Source organism: Onychostoma macrolepis, chromosome 05 (assembly GCF_012432095.1).
Source record: "Onychostoma macrolepis isolate SWU-2019 chromosome 05, ASM1243209v1, whole genome shotgun sequence".
NCBI classification, from domain to species: Eukaryota; Metazoa; Chordata; class Actinopteri; order Cypriniformes; family Cyprinidae; genus Onychostoma; species Onychostoma macrolepis.
In genome coordinates, this window is record NC_081159.1 from 4430799 (window position 1) to 4446963 (window position 16165).

The 16165-nt window shown below is 39.0% G+C and overlaps 2 protein-coding genes across 6 annotated transcripts in view; both read left to right on the forward strand.

Annotated features, from left to right (window-relative positions):
- The window catches only part of ssh1a (slingshot protein phosphatase 1a), a 43357-nt gene extending 39007 nt beyond the window's left edge, over window positions 1–4350 (forward strand). For all 4 annotated transcript variants that reach the window (XM_058775707.1, XM_058775709.1, XM_058775708.1 and 1 more), the window contains one exon: window positions 5–4350. In XM_058775707.1, the coding sequence (XP_058631690.1) occupies window positions 5–1078 (1074 nt within the window). In that variant the 3' untranslated portion in view covers window positions 1079–4350. The remainder of the gene's footprint in view (window positions 1–4) is intronic.
- Window positions 4351–10295: 5945 nt separating this feature from the next.
- The window catches only part of coro1ca (coronin, actin binding protein, 1Ca), a 59032-nt gene continuing 53162 nt past the window's right edge, over window positions 10296–16165 (forward strand). The window contains exons 1-2 of one of the 2 annotated variants that reach the window (XM_058775023.1): window positions 10296–10366; window positions 13297–15866. In XM_058775023.1, coding sequence (XP_058631006.1) covers window positions 13298–15866 — 2569 coding nt within the window. In that variant the 5' untranslated portion in view covers window positions 10296–10366; window position 13297. Of the gene's footprint in view, window positions 10367–11367; window positions 11421–13296; window positions 15867–16165 lie in introns of those variants that run through there. The other variant, XM_058775022.1, reaches the window with a different exon arrangement.

Sequence of the window (16165 nt, forward strand, 5' to 3'; positions counted from 1 at the left end):
TCAGGAAAGTGCCCATCTGAAGCAGCATTGTTCTGGTTCATCGTTCGCTTCCAAGCCCACCCAGAGTGCTCTGTTGGAGGCAAACAGACGAGGCCTTGCCCCTTTACCCCTCAACAGTGTGCCCAGTATCTCAATTCAGACGCCACCCTGTGCCAACTTGTCCGTGACAGCCAAGTGTGGCAAACTTGCCTCAGATCCGTGCCTTGATGCCAATGCAATGCCCTTAGGGCATAAAGATAAGCCAGAAAGCAAATCTCTTGACCATGAAACTGATAACCGGACAATGCTGCTTGAAGCCAAAGGGGAAGGAGATTCCAGGCAGAAAGAGAGTGATGCACAGGGTTCCTCAGCTGTACTCGGGAACGAAAGAGAGATTAAGGGTTTGGAGAAGGCAGAGGCGTCTTGTTCTGTGCAACAGCAAGAGACTCTGGTACAGCTGCAACGCTCCGGTCTCGTTCGCCGGCGAAAAGAGCGCTTGGAAAAACTTTCCGGTCTCTTTCAGGAGCGTGCACGTGCAAATGAGCAACGGGGAGCCAGTTCAAGCAAAACTGAGGATGCAACGAACAATTCCAGTGATTCAACCGACCCTTTCCACAGGCCCTTTGGAGCACGGGCAGATTTTGCTACCGAAGCGGCGGTGCCGCTGACGAACGAGGCCTTGTTGGCAGTCCTTGGTTCGGGCGGCTTGACGCCGGTCTCGTCCCCGCACGGTTCCACGCTCACTCGCAGCTCCAGCAGCGACAGCCTCCGCAGTGTCCGTGGTAAACCGGGCCTTGTGCGCCAACGTACGCAAGAAATCGAAGCCCGTATGCGACTTGCAGGGCTTACTGTACCTTCTCGACTGAAACGCTCCAACTCGCTCGCCAAACTAGGCAGCCTAACCTTCTCATCCGAGGATTTGTGCTCGGCATGCTCCTCTGACGCCGGGACCCTTCTCATGCTCTCGTTGTCCCCAGAACCCGAGCGCTCGCTCAGCCCGGAATGGGCCAGACCCTGGCCCTCTTCCTCCTCCTCGACCTCCACAAACGTGGAGGTCTTCAACCAAGCTGAAGCAGGACCTGAAGAGTCCAAGAGCTGACAGCGGGAGATTTTAGCGCAACAGTACCTTTTGGTTTCAGCTTCACTTGCAGCAATGTTACTCTGAGATATTTATAGGTTTTTTTGGGAATGTAGGCCATTCACGGAAGAGTGAACATGAGTGGAAGAGTGTCTTCTACAAAAGAATTGCTTTCTGTTATGAATATAAACATAATATTCAATAGGTAACCTTCTGGACAGGCTTTTGTTGCATGGAACCCAAATGGATGTGTATTGCACTGACTGACGAACAGTTCGTGAAGTTTTCACTGCTCTTCCTCTCTGCTGTTCTGAAGCAAAATAAGCACTCGCCATCCCAGAGTTACTTGAAAGCGTCAAAATAGACCATTGTGTAATGTTTCCATCAGCCCACCCATTTATCGCACCATACATCACTTATTTGTGGCCCAGTATGAGTCACAGATTCCTTCGGACATGGTCACACATTTGAAAAGGGTTTTCAAATCATACACCCTGCTATGTTTTTCCTTCCTGGCTGGACGGTAAAAGGAAATGGACTCTTTGCAGTGATTAGGAAGGTTCTTTGTGTGCCGATGGACTCTTTTATCATTCGCAGAGCACTGATGATTCACTCAAACCAATACCTCATACCAGTACAGTACTGTTCATAAGCCAGGCAGATCACGAAACAGGACGACTGGCAGCACTTCAGTGTGTGTGGAGGCTCGTTAGCAAAGAGCACGTTTGTTTGGGATTCTTCCATCTTTCTAATACTTGATGAGGAGGGTGATGAAAGACAATCATTTCGAAGGATAAAGAAAATCAGAGGCGACTTCAAGCTGCTGTTCTCCTTCCACTGAAACGTTCATACATGCAGTTGCTGTTCTCATGAATGTGACTGTCCGTGTTGCTGTCAGAATAGCAGTAGGGTTTTTGGGTCATTATTACTGTTTCAGTCTCTAATAGCACATACATGTACTTGTACAGATTTTATATCAAAGGGAGCTTCTCCATTGTAGTTTCTCTAGCACCTCTCTGCTCCGTGTTTCCAAATGCGATACAAATCAGTCATTTACCCAGGTATAGACCGACTGTTATTTTTCAAGACTTGTTATCTTTGTTCCAGAGGCAGTGGCTTGTTTAGGCCCACCTGAGCTGAGGCTGTTTGCAGTTTGCTAATTCCCATCATGCTATGGCTCTATTGTTCTAACTTGTTGTCCTGTTTGTACTTGCTGTCAGTTTTCCGCAATGAAATCAATGGAAGGTAGATTGGCCTTTGAATCAAATCTATACAGAAGTAGAGCTGAAGAAGAACACTCTGAAACGAGCTCAAACAACACTTACAAGTCAAAGATGTGGCTTGCTTTCAAAATCTGTTCAACTGTGAGCGTGTGTGTATCTGTATGGGTGAATCTCACAAAAGCATGTCCTGCTCACAAAAAAAAAAAAAAAATAGAAATCATATTTCGGATGTATGAAACTGAAACAATATTTTTTATGACCATTAACATTTAAAAAATGTTTTACTTGTTTTTTGTTTGTTTTTTCTTTCCTGTGAGCAATTCCCATTACTCTCAGTGATGATTCCCTTTAGATTCTCATTAATGAAGTGCAATAAAAAATACTGTAATACAATAATATTAGTTTTTAAACTGGCATAAAATAAAAGCCATTACAATGATTTATAAATATTTTTAATTGAAATAATTGATAATATATCATTTTACAATATAGTAAAAAGAAGTTACATTATTTGAATTGAAAAAATAGGAATCATTTTATGCATTGAAGCAAAATGTAATTTCTTATTTTGGATTGTATATATTTTATTTGATATTTGCGTTGAAATTTGTCCCAGACATGGTTCTTGACAGTGAGATTCCCGTTTATGTGCATCTTAGTCTGAGCACACTTGCCATAGCAGTTTATGTGATCACAAAAGCTTTGATAAATGACATTTGTTCATGTCCGTGTGTCAACAGGCCTTTTATTTACCGATCAGTTGGCTGATTACAGCTTGAGTTGAAGTACTTGAGGTTTATTATGCAGCATACTTTTCCAATATTTTTTAAAACTGATTTTGTACATGTATCAATGCTACCACCTCGAGTTTGAGCAAGAGAAATGTGAAGTTTGCGAGTGTGTGCGAGTGAGCGGTGCCTTGCACAGCAGCTACACCGTTACTGTGAACTATTTATGAACACAAAACCCTTTCAGAGTGCGTGTGTGTGCTTTAATGTTAAAAACATGAGCAGGCTCATAGTATACACACAGTCTCCACCTCTACAGACACAGCAATACACTGTATGTAAATATGTATGTTGGTCATATAACAGAGTTTCTGGAAGTTCATGGTACTTGCATCTGAAAGTCGACTTGAATCAGTTCCCCTGTCCTGTAGGAGATGCTTGCCTGAATGATTTTTGGTTGATTGAACGAGTCCCAACACTATTTAATCTTCCTTCTGTGGGCTGAATATAAAAACCGAGAGGAGAAATAAGCCAGAAAGCTGTTAAGTGTCATGAACCGTTACTTTGCATCCTTCTTAAATGTGCCCCAAGCCCTCCACCTCTCGCCCAAGTCTTTGCCATTTTGTGTCTGATGCCATATTGAGGTCAAATGTGAGTCCGAGATTACAGATTAAATGTTATTGGTTGCCTGCATTGTCTCGTGTCATCAACATCAAGTGCCTTACCCAGAAGCACTAGAGGCATTGACTCCTATTTGATAATGTTGCCAGTTAAGGCAGAGGCCAAGGGGTTACATGGGCACATTTTAAAGCTGGCATACATTTTCCTGTCATACACTCCTACATTTTATTGTTGTATTAGAGAAAATAGAAAAGGATCATTTATATTTGGCATTATTTCCTTTTAATTAAAGAGGAAGACACTGCAAACTCGTGAAAGATTTGATGCTATTCAAGTATGAAGTGATAACCAAAGTCTTCAATATTAAATGCCACATTTGTTGATGCTGTAGATTCGAGCTTGGATCTGCGCGGGAAAGGTTTTTGTTTTTTTTCCAGAATGTTACACTGGTCTGTTCCCAAATCATCCACTGACTTTCCTCTAGTTGGTTATTGAGCCTCTTTTTTTTGTCAAATAGCAATGCTGTTAAATTGCGATGCTCACCAAATAGGGCACGCTCGCTCCTCATCCAGTCACCATTTTTATCGCTATTAAGTATGCAGTAATTTTGTCCTTTGTACTGCAGACTTGCTGTAGTTTCAATGCATATTGCACTTTGTACATTTTGTTGATGATGTACTGTATGTGTTTATTATGGGAATAAACGTTTTCTTTCAGTCTTTATTGTTTTTCTTGTCATGTTTGCTACATTTACTTGCAGAATGCTTCAATCCGACTCTGATTTGATTGGTTAAGGGCACTTTAGTATTCTGACATCATAGGGTGCCATCTGCGCTCTGTCAGGATATTCTGGCATGGCTGTGCAGTTATGCAACTACAGGCTAGACCTCCCTGCATACGTGACGTCAGAGGTTTTACCGCAGGCTTTGAGACTTTAGGAAAGACAGGGTGATTAATGACCATCCGATCTTCTCAGAATAAGATCCATCATTGAATTTTATTTTCCTGTTAATAGGGATAACATTTTAGCTGGTACATCATAAGCTCTTTTTTGTAAAGGAAAAAAACCTGCTGGCAGAAATAAAGTTATGATAGTGAAGAAAAATAGACATTTGTTGTCATTTATGATCCGAGGACAGAGATGCATTGTTTTAATATAATTTTGTATTTAATTGTTAATGATATGGCAAGTAAGTGATGCAGTGGCCTTAAAATGTATTCGTACGATTTTGTCACATTTAAAAATGTCTGAATGTCATTTCATTAGATATTTTATGACATATGCAAACAAATGTAGTTTAAGACATTTTTTTTTTACATTTCTGGACACAAAGTGTCTAAATGCCATTATATATTAATGTGTTGTTTTATCAATTTAAACTGTACGAATTACAACGTGCTTGTAAAAACAAACAATCAAAAAAACATTTTAATATGCTGGAACGCAAACATTTCTTGTTAATATTTTTGCAGAAATTATTAATATTATTAAATAGTAATATTAAAATATTTTTAGGAGTAGTTGATGAATAGAAAATTCCAAAGAACATCATTGATATAGAAATGTTTTGGAACATTATAAATGTCTGTCAGTTTTGTCCAATTTAATGCATCCCTGCTGAATAACAATATTAATTTCTCTTAAAATTCTTACTGACTTCTTACTATATTTATGTGTGTGTGTGTGTATTATTAAGTATTTAACAAATGCAATAATTTATGATTATTTAACAATAATTGCCACTTTGGTTTGACATTTTCTTATATAATGCAGTGTCATTCTTTCATTTTGATGTGTGGGTTAAGTGTCCAAATACTTTGTAAGTTCTGTAAAATACCTTGATATTCAGCAGGTTCTTCCACAGCAGCCTGCAATTCTACTTCTGTGTGGCCTGTTTTCTCTCGTCATCCTCAGTGTCTGGTGAACTGTGTGCTGAAGTCATTTCTCCTTTATTATTATCTGAGAGAGAACTAGAGCATCCTGTTATGATCGTTGCCATGGCGACCAGTGGCATAACAGGGAGATTTATAAGGCTTTGTTCCTTTGTTTTTGCAGCTTCTTTTCAGGCAAACTTTAGTCAGTATCTCTCGACAGGATCTCTACTCCCTCCTAACTTGTGAATCATATCAGGAAACTTTCACTAAACTTTGACCGTGGAGACTGGTGCATGGCTGTAATACTGACAGGGTGGTACCATACTGATAGCATGCTCTCCTCACTTCCTGTGTCTCTGTTACCATGACTTTCAGTGTCTCAGTTTACACAGACTTTTTATGATTACTGCTATTTTGAGAGAAGCAAAGAGCCCGAAGACAGTCTCATTCCTACTTTGTATCATTTCACCCTTGGTGGAATGTGTGTTGGATTTGATCAAAGGAATGCAGCTCAAAAAAAAGTCCCAGAGCAATTTAATCTTTAGGTAAAAAAGAACCAAACTGAATGCAGAGGGAGTGATTCTTGAACTGAGAATAACTATGAAGTGCTCTGTCGACACATGAACTGTAGTAGGATATAAAGTATATACAGATCACAGCTCAGTAAAGCTGCTGTGGGTTAAAAGAGGAGTCGGCTGATGTCATGTTTTTTGCTTTGAATAAAGGCCTTTGCTTTGAGAAACAGCATTCTGAAGGACTGGGACAGATCTGTTATTATTAATACTATTAAGTCAGATGTTTTATTAGGCACAGATCAGCAGAAAAAGAAAAATCTGTCATTTTCTCAGCCTCATCTTGTTTCAAACCTGTTTTTCTTTTTTGTGGAACATAAAATTAGCTGTTAGGGTTAGGTCCATGATGCTATTTTGCATATCAAGGGTTGTCAAGCTCCAAAAATCACCTTAAAGGTGACATATCATGAAAATCGGACTTTTTCTGAGTTTAAGTGCTATAATCGGGTCTACCAACCCAGAAAATGTGACCCTGGACCACAAAACCAGTCTTAAGTGTCAATTTTTCGAAATTGAGACTTATACATCAGCTGACTAAATAAGCTTTCCATTGATGTATGGTTTGTTAGGATCGGACAATATTTGGCCGAGATACAGCTATTTGAAAATCTGGAATCCGAGGGTGCAAAAATCTAAATATTGAGAAAATCACCTTTAAAGTTGTCCAAATTAAGTTCTTAGCAATGCATATTGCTAATCAAAAACGACGTTTTGATATATTTACAGTAGTAAATTTACAAAATATCTTCACGGAACATGATCTTTACTTAATATACTAATGATTTTTGGCATAAAAGAAAAATCTATAATTTTGACCCATACACTGTATTTTTGGCTATTGCTACAAATATACCCCAGCGACTTAAGACTGGTTTTGTGGTCCAGGGTCACAAATGTGAAAAAGAACAACCCACTAAATTATGTTTGGTAAGCCTTTCTCTGCAAGCTTGTGAATAAAACAAGCTGCTCAGATTTCACTCCCCCTGTGATGTAGAAAGGGGGATCTTATAATATTATAACAAACGTGTGTATTTGACAGTTTAAGCACAATAAGACATGAAAGAGAACTTAGTTTAGTACTTGCATGCCATGTGACAGCCGCTTTCTGTCTGCGTGCTTCGGATTTGTGCGTTCAGAAAACTGTATATCAGAAGCATATCATGATTTCAGCGCCATAGCAGAGTATCTGAAGAAGGAGGAACCAGCTGTAAAGGTACTGGGAAAGGGGGTGGGAGCAGCAGTTCATTTGCATTTAAAGAGACATGCAGGAAAACAGCATGTTACTGCTTCCACTCAAAATAGGCATTTTTAAAATGATATAATTAATTATCTGTGGGGTAGTTTGAGCTGAAACTTCACAGACACATTCTGGGGACACATGAGAGTTACATGTGACCTTGGACCACAAAACCAGTCATTTTTTGAAATTGAGATTTATACATCATCTGAATGCTGAATATATAAGTTTGTTAGGATCGAACAATATTTGGCTGAGATACAACTATTTGAATATTTGGAATCTGAGGGTGCAAAAATATCAAAATAATGAGAAAATTGCCTTTAAAGTTGTCCAAATGAAGTTCTTACCAATGCATGTTACTAATCAAAAGTTTTGATACATTTACGGTAGGAAATTTACAAAATATCTTCAAGGAACATGATCTATACTTAAAATCCTAATGATTTTTGGCATAAAAAAAAATCTATAATTTTGACCCATACAATGTATTTTTGGCTATTGCTACAAATATACCCCAGCGACTTAAGACTTAAGTTTTGTGCTCCAGGCAGGGTCACATATTACATTTTGTAAAAAGGGGCATAATAGGTCTCCATTAAAACTATTTCAAGGCTATTGAAGTCATATGTCACCCTGGAGCACAAAACCAGTCTTAAGTAGCATGGGTTTATTTGTAGCAATAGCCAAAAATACATTGTATGGGTCAAAATTATAGATTTTTTTTAATCTATTTTTTAAGCTCATCTATTCAGCTTTCAGCTGATGTATAAATCTCAATTTCGAAAAATTGACACTTAAGACTGGTTTTGTGGTCCAGGGTCACATATGATCTTGTGTGAGAAATGGGCCCAAACTGAAGTCATTATTTTCTTAAAGTCTTTGGGTTCTTCATGGAACCATAAATGCCAAGAAAGAGTGTAGCATGAACAGTGACTCTCATTTTATGATTCTTTTTCTCATTTTTGGACTCCCTGGTGTCCATCCACTTTTATGGGATGGAAAATAGCAGTGTGGACATTCTGCTTAACATCTCCATTTTTGTTCTTCAGTGCAAATGAGATAATACAAGATGAACAAACGAAGGCAAAAATGTCATTTTTGGGTGAACGCTCTTTTAAGTGTCTAATTGCCTAATGCAGTAAGTTGTTGTGCTTCTATGCAGGGAGAGGACTAACTTACTGCATTAGGCAAATGTGACTGTGACATCACAAGAGAGTAATAAAAGCCCATTTGCCAGCAGAACTCAGCCAGAACATCCATCCATCCAACAAAGAGTGGTCTTGTCCTGGAGTAACGGTGCAGTCACAGGAGTATCGGTGAGTATCCACTTCTTTACTTGAGACAAATTGTTACCTTAGATGCTGATTCTGTGGGGTGCCATCCACAGAGTAGAACCTATGGTTGCTCGGGTTTGGATCTGAATACTTGTTGATTGAGACAATAAGCTTTCTGAGACAGTGGAGAGATGTTTCATATAGTTGTTGTTCATTTTATTTGGATTCTGCATACATGGGAGAGGCAGTGAGCCACAAGGAAATCAAGTGACTTGCCTTAAGTGTCAGGGTGACGGATGCAGCACAATGGTGCCGTTGTGGAGGTTTAGGGTGGGATGGTCTTGCACGGGGAATCCTGTCGCTGTCTGTGTGCATTTTGCAGGGAATTTAATGAGGAACTGTTTAAAGTCTGATAAATTATTAATGCTGCTATCCCATTTAACAACTGTCTGATATGCAAACAGCAGATCTTACAAAGATAAAACCTGGAGGAAGTTATAAAAAGGTTTTAATATGAGACAATGTAATATGAGCAAATTAATCGTCTATTCTAGTCTGTCCCATGCAGGACAGGATTGAAAACGTCACTGTATAGCCACGTTTCAACTTTGCTGAACTCTGTCATATGACGAGGAAGCCTCCAGTTCTGCGTGCGAGTTCCTGTAAACGTGTTTGTGAGGGCTGTCAAAGCAGATGATCAGGAAACACATTGTCACTTTAGAGACTTATATTTTGTATGTGTTTCGAGGCCTTCTGCATTACTCCTACTGTAAATGTATGCATATATTCTACATCGAGACTGATTCTAAATTCAGCTGCACTTAAAATTTAAGCAGATATTTCTCAGAAAATGACATATGCGTGCCATGTGTGTCCTCATGAATCATAAAATAACAGGATGCCTAAGTTAGTCACAGTATTTAATAGATTCAATAGTAATATGCAATGCAAGATACATTTTTAAATAAAAGATCAATTTTTTTTTTTTTTTTTGCTGTTGTTTCACTATTAGCCCTATTTCTCATGATTGCACATTTGTAATAGATATATATTTTTTAATATTTATATTTTTTACAGAAAAAAATAGTCCTGTTAACCATTTTTTTCAACTTTTTACATTCCTAAACATTTTACATAAACAACTGTTCAAAAGTTCAGGGTCATTAAGATTTTTATTATTATTATTTTTAAAAGTCTCTTATGATCACCAAGGCTGCATTCATTTGATGAAAATTACATTAAAAACAGTAATACTGTAAAATATTATTACAGTTTAAATTAACTGCTTTCTACTTAAAACATTTTTAAAACAGGTCTTTTTTTTTGAGCAGTTGTGCAGCTTAATATTTTTTGGAGAAACCATGATACAATTTTTCATTTCATTGATGAATTCAATGATGAAAAGAAAGTTCAAAAGAACAACATTTATTTGAAACACAAATTATTTGTAAAAATATAAATGTCTTTGTTGACACTTTCGATTTATTGTGTACTTGCTGAAAAAGTACCAGTGTCTTTCAAATATCAAATGGCTGTGTAATCATTTTCAATATCCACAAGTTTCCGGGAGGCGCTACCGTAAAAAAAGAACGTGGGTAAAACTTCCGGTGAGGCAGCGGAAGTAGTATGCCAATGGTATTTTGTGTGCTAATTAGGGAAGAGGCTAAGCCTGCGTCCCAATGTGCATACTATCCATCCTAAATTCTATGTGACATTAGTCATTTTCAATACTATTTAGGGCAGATAGGGTGGATAGTGTGGACATTGGGACGCAGGGTAAGTTTTTTTCAGGTCTTTTCCACTATCGGAGCTAGTGCTTTAAACGGACCGAGCGGGGCTAATAACCTCAGGCCTGTTTTACAATAAGTGCTACATTGACTTAATTAGTTTGTGTCAGGATTGATAACTAGTCACACAGAAATAAAGTGGTATTTACCGTTATTTCACAAAGGAAAGACACACAGCCTATTATTCAGTAGCGTCTGTTTCTGTTTATTGTAGTCACAGACAGTTTAGGTCAACATCACATTTAGAAAGAATGATAATTTCTTATCATTTTCCACTAAAAATACGACCATGAGTAGCTTTAGCACTCTCTCCAGTCCCAATACACTGTTATATTTTCAGTCAGAAAAACAAGGAGCTCTCGAACAAAAATTAGGTTAATGATTTATGACATACGCGGAGATATATGAACATCAGGTATGAAGAGAGGAGACTTATTGACAGATAAAATATGTAAATAAAGAAATACATCGCTTGTCTGATTTTTCAGGCGGTCGTATTTACTATGTTTACCATGCGTAGTCTTTTGCATCGCATATTTCTGCTTTGTAGATAATCTACATCGGATCTCACACAGAAGTTATTTCAAACACTCGCTGCAGTCTGAAAGTGTGTTTTGAGCTCAAATAATTTTACAAGTCTTTAATGTTTATGTTAGCTGGTAACTATATGAAATGATCCGCGGCGCTGACGCTCTCCACACGCGGAGAAACTCCGACAGTCCCGCTTGTTTACTTCTAATCAGAAGACACTCCCACTTTTGACGCAAGGCCTCATGGGGCGTAGAGAAACTTGTGGATATATTCTGAGACAAAATATCGCTAGTAATATTTGGCCCTAACAAAAACAGAATTATAAATAAATGGGACATGAACTAGCCATAAATGTTCCAAAATGCAGTAATGATGACAGAAAAATACAATTTCACTTTTATGTTCACACTGCCTTTGGGTCAGAGAGAGCAGGCACTGACAGATGAGAAGAGGAATCAGAGATTTTTTTAGGAGATGTGCAGACAGGAAATAGAGAGGAAGTGTGACCCAAAGTAAAGATTTCATCAGTGGCTTTCATGAGCCCATAAGCCCTTCAAATGATGTGTGACAGAGATTATGATCCAAATGTGTGTCTGGGGATTGAATCGCCTGACGCACTTATTTGTGTCCCTTATTCGTCACCAAATGCCACTCTTTTTCTGCAATTCTTCTGACCTTTTTCACCTCTCAAATCTAGTGCTTTAAACATTTAATATACTGGATCAAGCATCAATTAGTCAATATTTATCTCAGTATATACTTTATATGTTCAGAACAACATAAAATAGTCTTTTAGGGTTTCTTTGACTGACAATTCAACAGACAAACAGATGGATGAAATATACATTATTATGTAGGTGTGAACCTGTCGGTTCTGCGAGGACTGTGATTGACAGAGCTTTAGACATCTTCTGCAAAATCTCATGACTCTAATTCCTGGTGTTCTTGCTGACGGTACAGTTCATGTAACGAGACAAGCATGAACAGTCAATGGCTGCTCAGATATGCTTCAGTCACAAGACACTGAGGAAAGAAACACTGTTCCCACCAAAGTCGAGGTTCAAGTAAAACACATTGCTGCTGTTTCACTTGGATAGTTTTGTACAGTGGTGAACAGTGACGTGCGTTTTGTTGTTGTACTCAAAAAACAACAACAAGGTAATATCAAATTTGTGAATAAATCAATCTTTTGAGCTGGTTATTCATAAATTGCACTGAATGATTAATTTGTGAATTTGACAGATCTGATTAACAACTCGCTGATCAGTGATCCGGTCAGAGTGAGTCTCTTTAACAAACAACTGAATTGGTCTTGTCCCATTCAAAATGATGAAGAATGAACCAGGAGTAATATGATCCTTTTTTCTCAATGCAGTAAAAGAAAAGAAAAGATCCTTAAAGCTTAAGTGTGCTCCTCATAATTCATAACAACATCATAATGAGCTCTAACCTACTTAAACTCAGATGTATTATGAATAGAATTGTTGAGATTCTTATGTCATAATGTTGACTTTTTATCTAATAGTTATGACTTTATTTGTCATAATTTCTACTTTAATTCATTTTAACTATTGAGTATCTCACAGTGTTGACTTTTTATGTCACAATTATGAATTTGTATATTGAAATTATGATTAACAAAAGTATGATTTTTTTTTCTTCCATGGTAGAAATATAATCAACTTCAAAAGTAAAATGTTTATACTTTTACTCAAGTGAAATTTACTTTTATTGGTAATATTTCAGCAGGGCATCTGTATTTTCATTCATGTGTTACTTTAGTATCACTGAGATACTATTATAGGATTTTTTTTCTATTATAACATTTTGAATTTGTTTTAATTATCTTAATTGAAGTTTTAAATTACGTTTTAGAATTTTTGTTGTGTGTTTGTTATTTTATTAGTTTTTATAAATTTTTAATTTCAGTTTTAGATTTATATTTTAAACTAAATGAAAATGACGAAACGTTGCTTTGGCAACAAGCTCAAATAAAATAACTTTAAGGTTTTTATATTTTATTTCAAGTAATAGAAATGTTTTGAGTTTTATTTTTATTTAACTATAATAAGCCTGACAACCCCCACTTTGAGCTTTTTAGTAGTTCATACCAGAAACTAAGAGACTTGTCATAAAGTAAGATGACAAGAGCAAAAAATCAGCTAAAGCAAACAGAACAAGTCAGATTTAGGTGAAAAAGACAGTTAGTGAGCATCAGTAAAAGACTGTGCACTGTGAGCATCACACTGTGTACAGGGCAGTGAAAGTGTGGAAGAATTTCAGATAAACACTGGCACAACCTGCATGCCAGAGTCATGCCATTATTAACATCCTGTGGTCTGAAATAACACACTGCCAGTAACATCTCTCTCACTTTTTTTTCCACAGAATGGGACAAAACCAGGGCAAGGAGGGGGAGATAGGGCAGGACAACAGCTCTGCAGGACCAGAGGAAAAGGGACCAAGCCCAGACCCTGGGGGGGCCAAAGAGGAAGGAAATCTAACCATTGAAACTCATGGTGTCAGGACAGATGAGGAGAACACAGGCGGTGGAGGGTTGGATGGAGGCCCAGGCAGGGAGTCACCATCACCTACACCAGTGCATGGTTTGGATTCTCATGATAAGGTGTGCGCTCCCACGGATGGGGGGGTTGAAGAGGGAAGGGGTGGCGAGAAAGAGGGAGGAAGAAAGAGTAGTGAGGAAGGCAGGGCTGGACCGCTGGCTCCACAGCAGCTGAATGGAATCGCACAGTCTGACAGTGAACCAGACCACGAGAGAAAAGACTTGGAGAGTACACTAGAAGACCATCAGGGGAAACTTAGGTGTGACCTTCCTGGTAAAGAGAAAGTTGAAAGCGGTCGCAAAGGAGAAAACAGGAGTAAGAAGTGCGCTTCACATGTAAAGAACAAAATGGAGTCTGTCTGTGGAGATGACGACAAGCTAAAGAGCCAGGAAGAGGACAGAAAAGCTGCCTGTGATATTACAGGCCCTACCTTGGAGATTCTGGAAGGGAAGGACATTTCAAAACCACGTGGTGGGGACGCCAACACCAATGTTCACTTCACAGTTCAAGACCAAGCTTTAGTCATTACCGAAAACGTCAAGTTGAAGACCGGCATGACTGAATCGCAAAACAAGAGGCCGATCAACAAGCCCACAACATCAAACCTTGTAATGAACTCACAAGCGGAAACATCAAAGGACATCACTGAGGCAATTCAGCACAGCAACGAAGAAATACAGAAGAAGTTGCCAGAGAATCCAGATAAGATTGTAACAGGAAATTCCCCGAAGAACGTCGAAACCCAAGGGTGGTCAGTGAAGGATGTCTACGGAGCCAGAGAACCAGAAACCTCCAGCGCTGAACGCTCGTCCCTGATGAATGCAGAAACCCAGGGGCGGTCGATGAAGGATGTCTGCAGAGCCAGAGAAAACGTTACGGGGCGTCAGCCAACAGATGATGTCATAAAGACCAGATTTACTAGTTCATCTCTGACAGGTGCGGATTTACAAAGCAAAGCTGTGAGTCTGAGCCCAGAGGACCTCAGCGCCTTAGAAGTGGCATCCAAGTCACCTCGGGGTCACTCAGAGAGCCATCGACAAATGTCTGCGGGAGAATTCACACAGGACCGGCTTCAGAAAGAAAGGCAATTTAATGTGTCAGACTTGGAGAGCCCTTGGACAGAGGAACCTTCACTTGGGAGATCACCCGCTGGAGGTCATAAAAATAAAGATGGCATGAGAGAGACCGAAGAAAGAGAAAATCTGGAATCTGCTTCAAAGGGTCCCTATCATTCCCATGCAAAGAAAACCGAGATAAAAGATCTTTCTCTGCGTGGAACAGAAACGGAAGAGGGTTGTTTTGTGACATCTAATATTGCCAGTGTAGGTATGCTGGGTGAAAACAAAGCACGGCTACAAAGCTATGAAGATGAGAAATGTATTGCATTCTCTGAAGACATAACAGATTCGAACCCCCCTTGTAAATATGATGTTCAAGTTATGCAAAAAAATGAAAAAGAGGATTCCCCTCTTTCAGCAAAGGCCAAAGTACACACAGAGAAAAGTCTGGAAGGGTTTCTGGCTGAAGCAGTGATAAAACCCCTTCCAGAGACAGTGAAGGGTACGACACATGAGATGGATCCAGAATGTTCCTCTTCTGTAAGTGCAGTGATTGATGTAGAAGATCCTACAAAACAACAGAGGTCAGTGGGAAACGCTAACTCGGGCGACATGATGACGCCATCAGAGAGAGACAAGGTCAGCAAGTCTACTATTAGCTTGCGTAAGGAAACATCTGCAACTGGTTCCATCTCTGAGCTCATTGCTGGTCCTGAGACAACTTCAGGTCGCATAGATGATAGGCCAAGTGTGGACAAGAAAACAGAAGTCACTCTGTCTGGCTCTTTTCAGCTTCAAGAAAAATCTTTTTTGAAGAGTTTAACAAATGCAACAACCCATTCCACTGTAAGCCCGACAGACGTCTCCGATCAGGTGTGGGATGGTTGTACTGCCGGAGCTGCATTAGCAGACAACGCAGCAAACACATCTGCTGCACAAGATGTGCAACATTCCTCCTCCATGTGCAACCTTATAACTATGCAAGCTAACGAGAAACCAGATAAAGAACAGAACAAGCTGTCGACAAAAGCAAATTGTCATGTGTTAGGGGAGAAACATTCAAGCCAGCTTGACCAAAAGCACGCAATAGAAAGCAGCCCAACCACCACCATGGAAGCACCACAGGGTGCACAGAAAAGACATGTTTCTGATATGATAAAGGAAACTATTGAGTTGCAGAAGAAGATGAAAGAGTGGACCAAGCCAGCTGAGGCCCGGGTCGATCTGACCTTAGATCCAACACAGTCTGTGAAAGTGTCACAGATGAAAGCAGCATTTGATCTACCGAAGAAATCACCTGACAAAGCTCTAGAGAGAAAACCTTCAGTAAGAAAAGGTAAGAACATTTCTGAGAAGGATGCTATTCATGTAATGCATGGACCCCTTGGTGGATAGAGGGATGTAGCAGAAACCCCTAGTGTTGCACTGTGCTGCTATTAAACCAGATCAATATGGCATGTTTACAGTAACACATTATTGTATTTTTACATACTTTTTGTCATATTTGCATTGCAAAGTCATTCCAGATTCTTGTGCATTAATGTTGGCAGAACATTCTTGACATAAATTTGACTTAAAACCACTTTTAAAAAGTTATTGTTTAATTATATAGAATATTGTATATTATAAACCAAA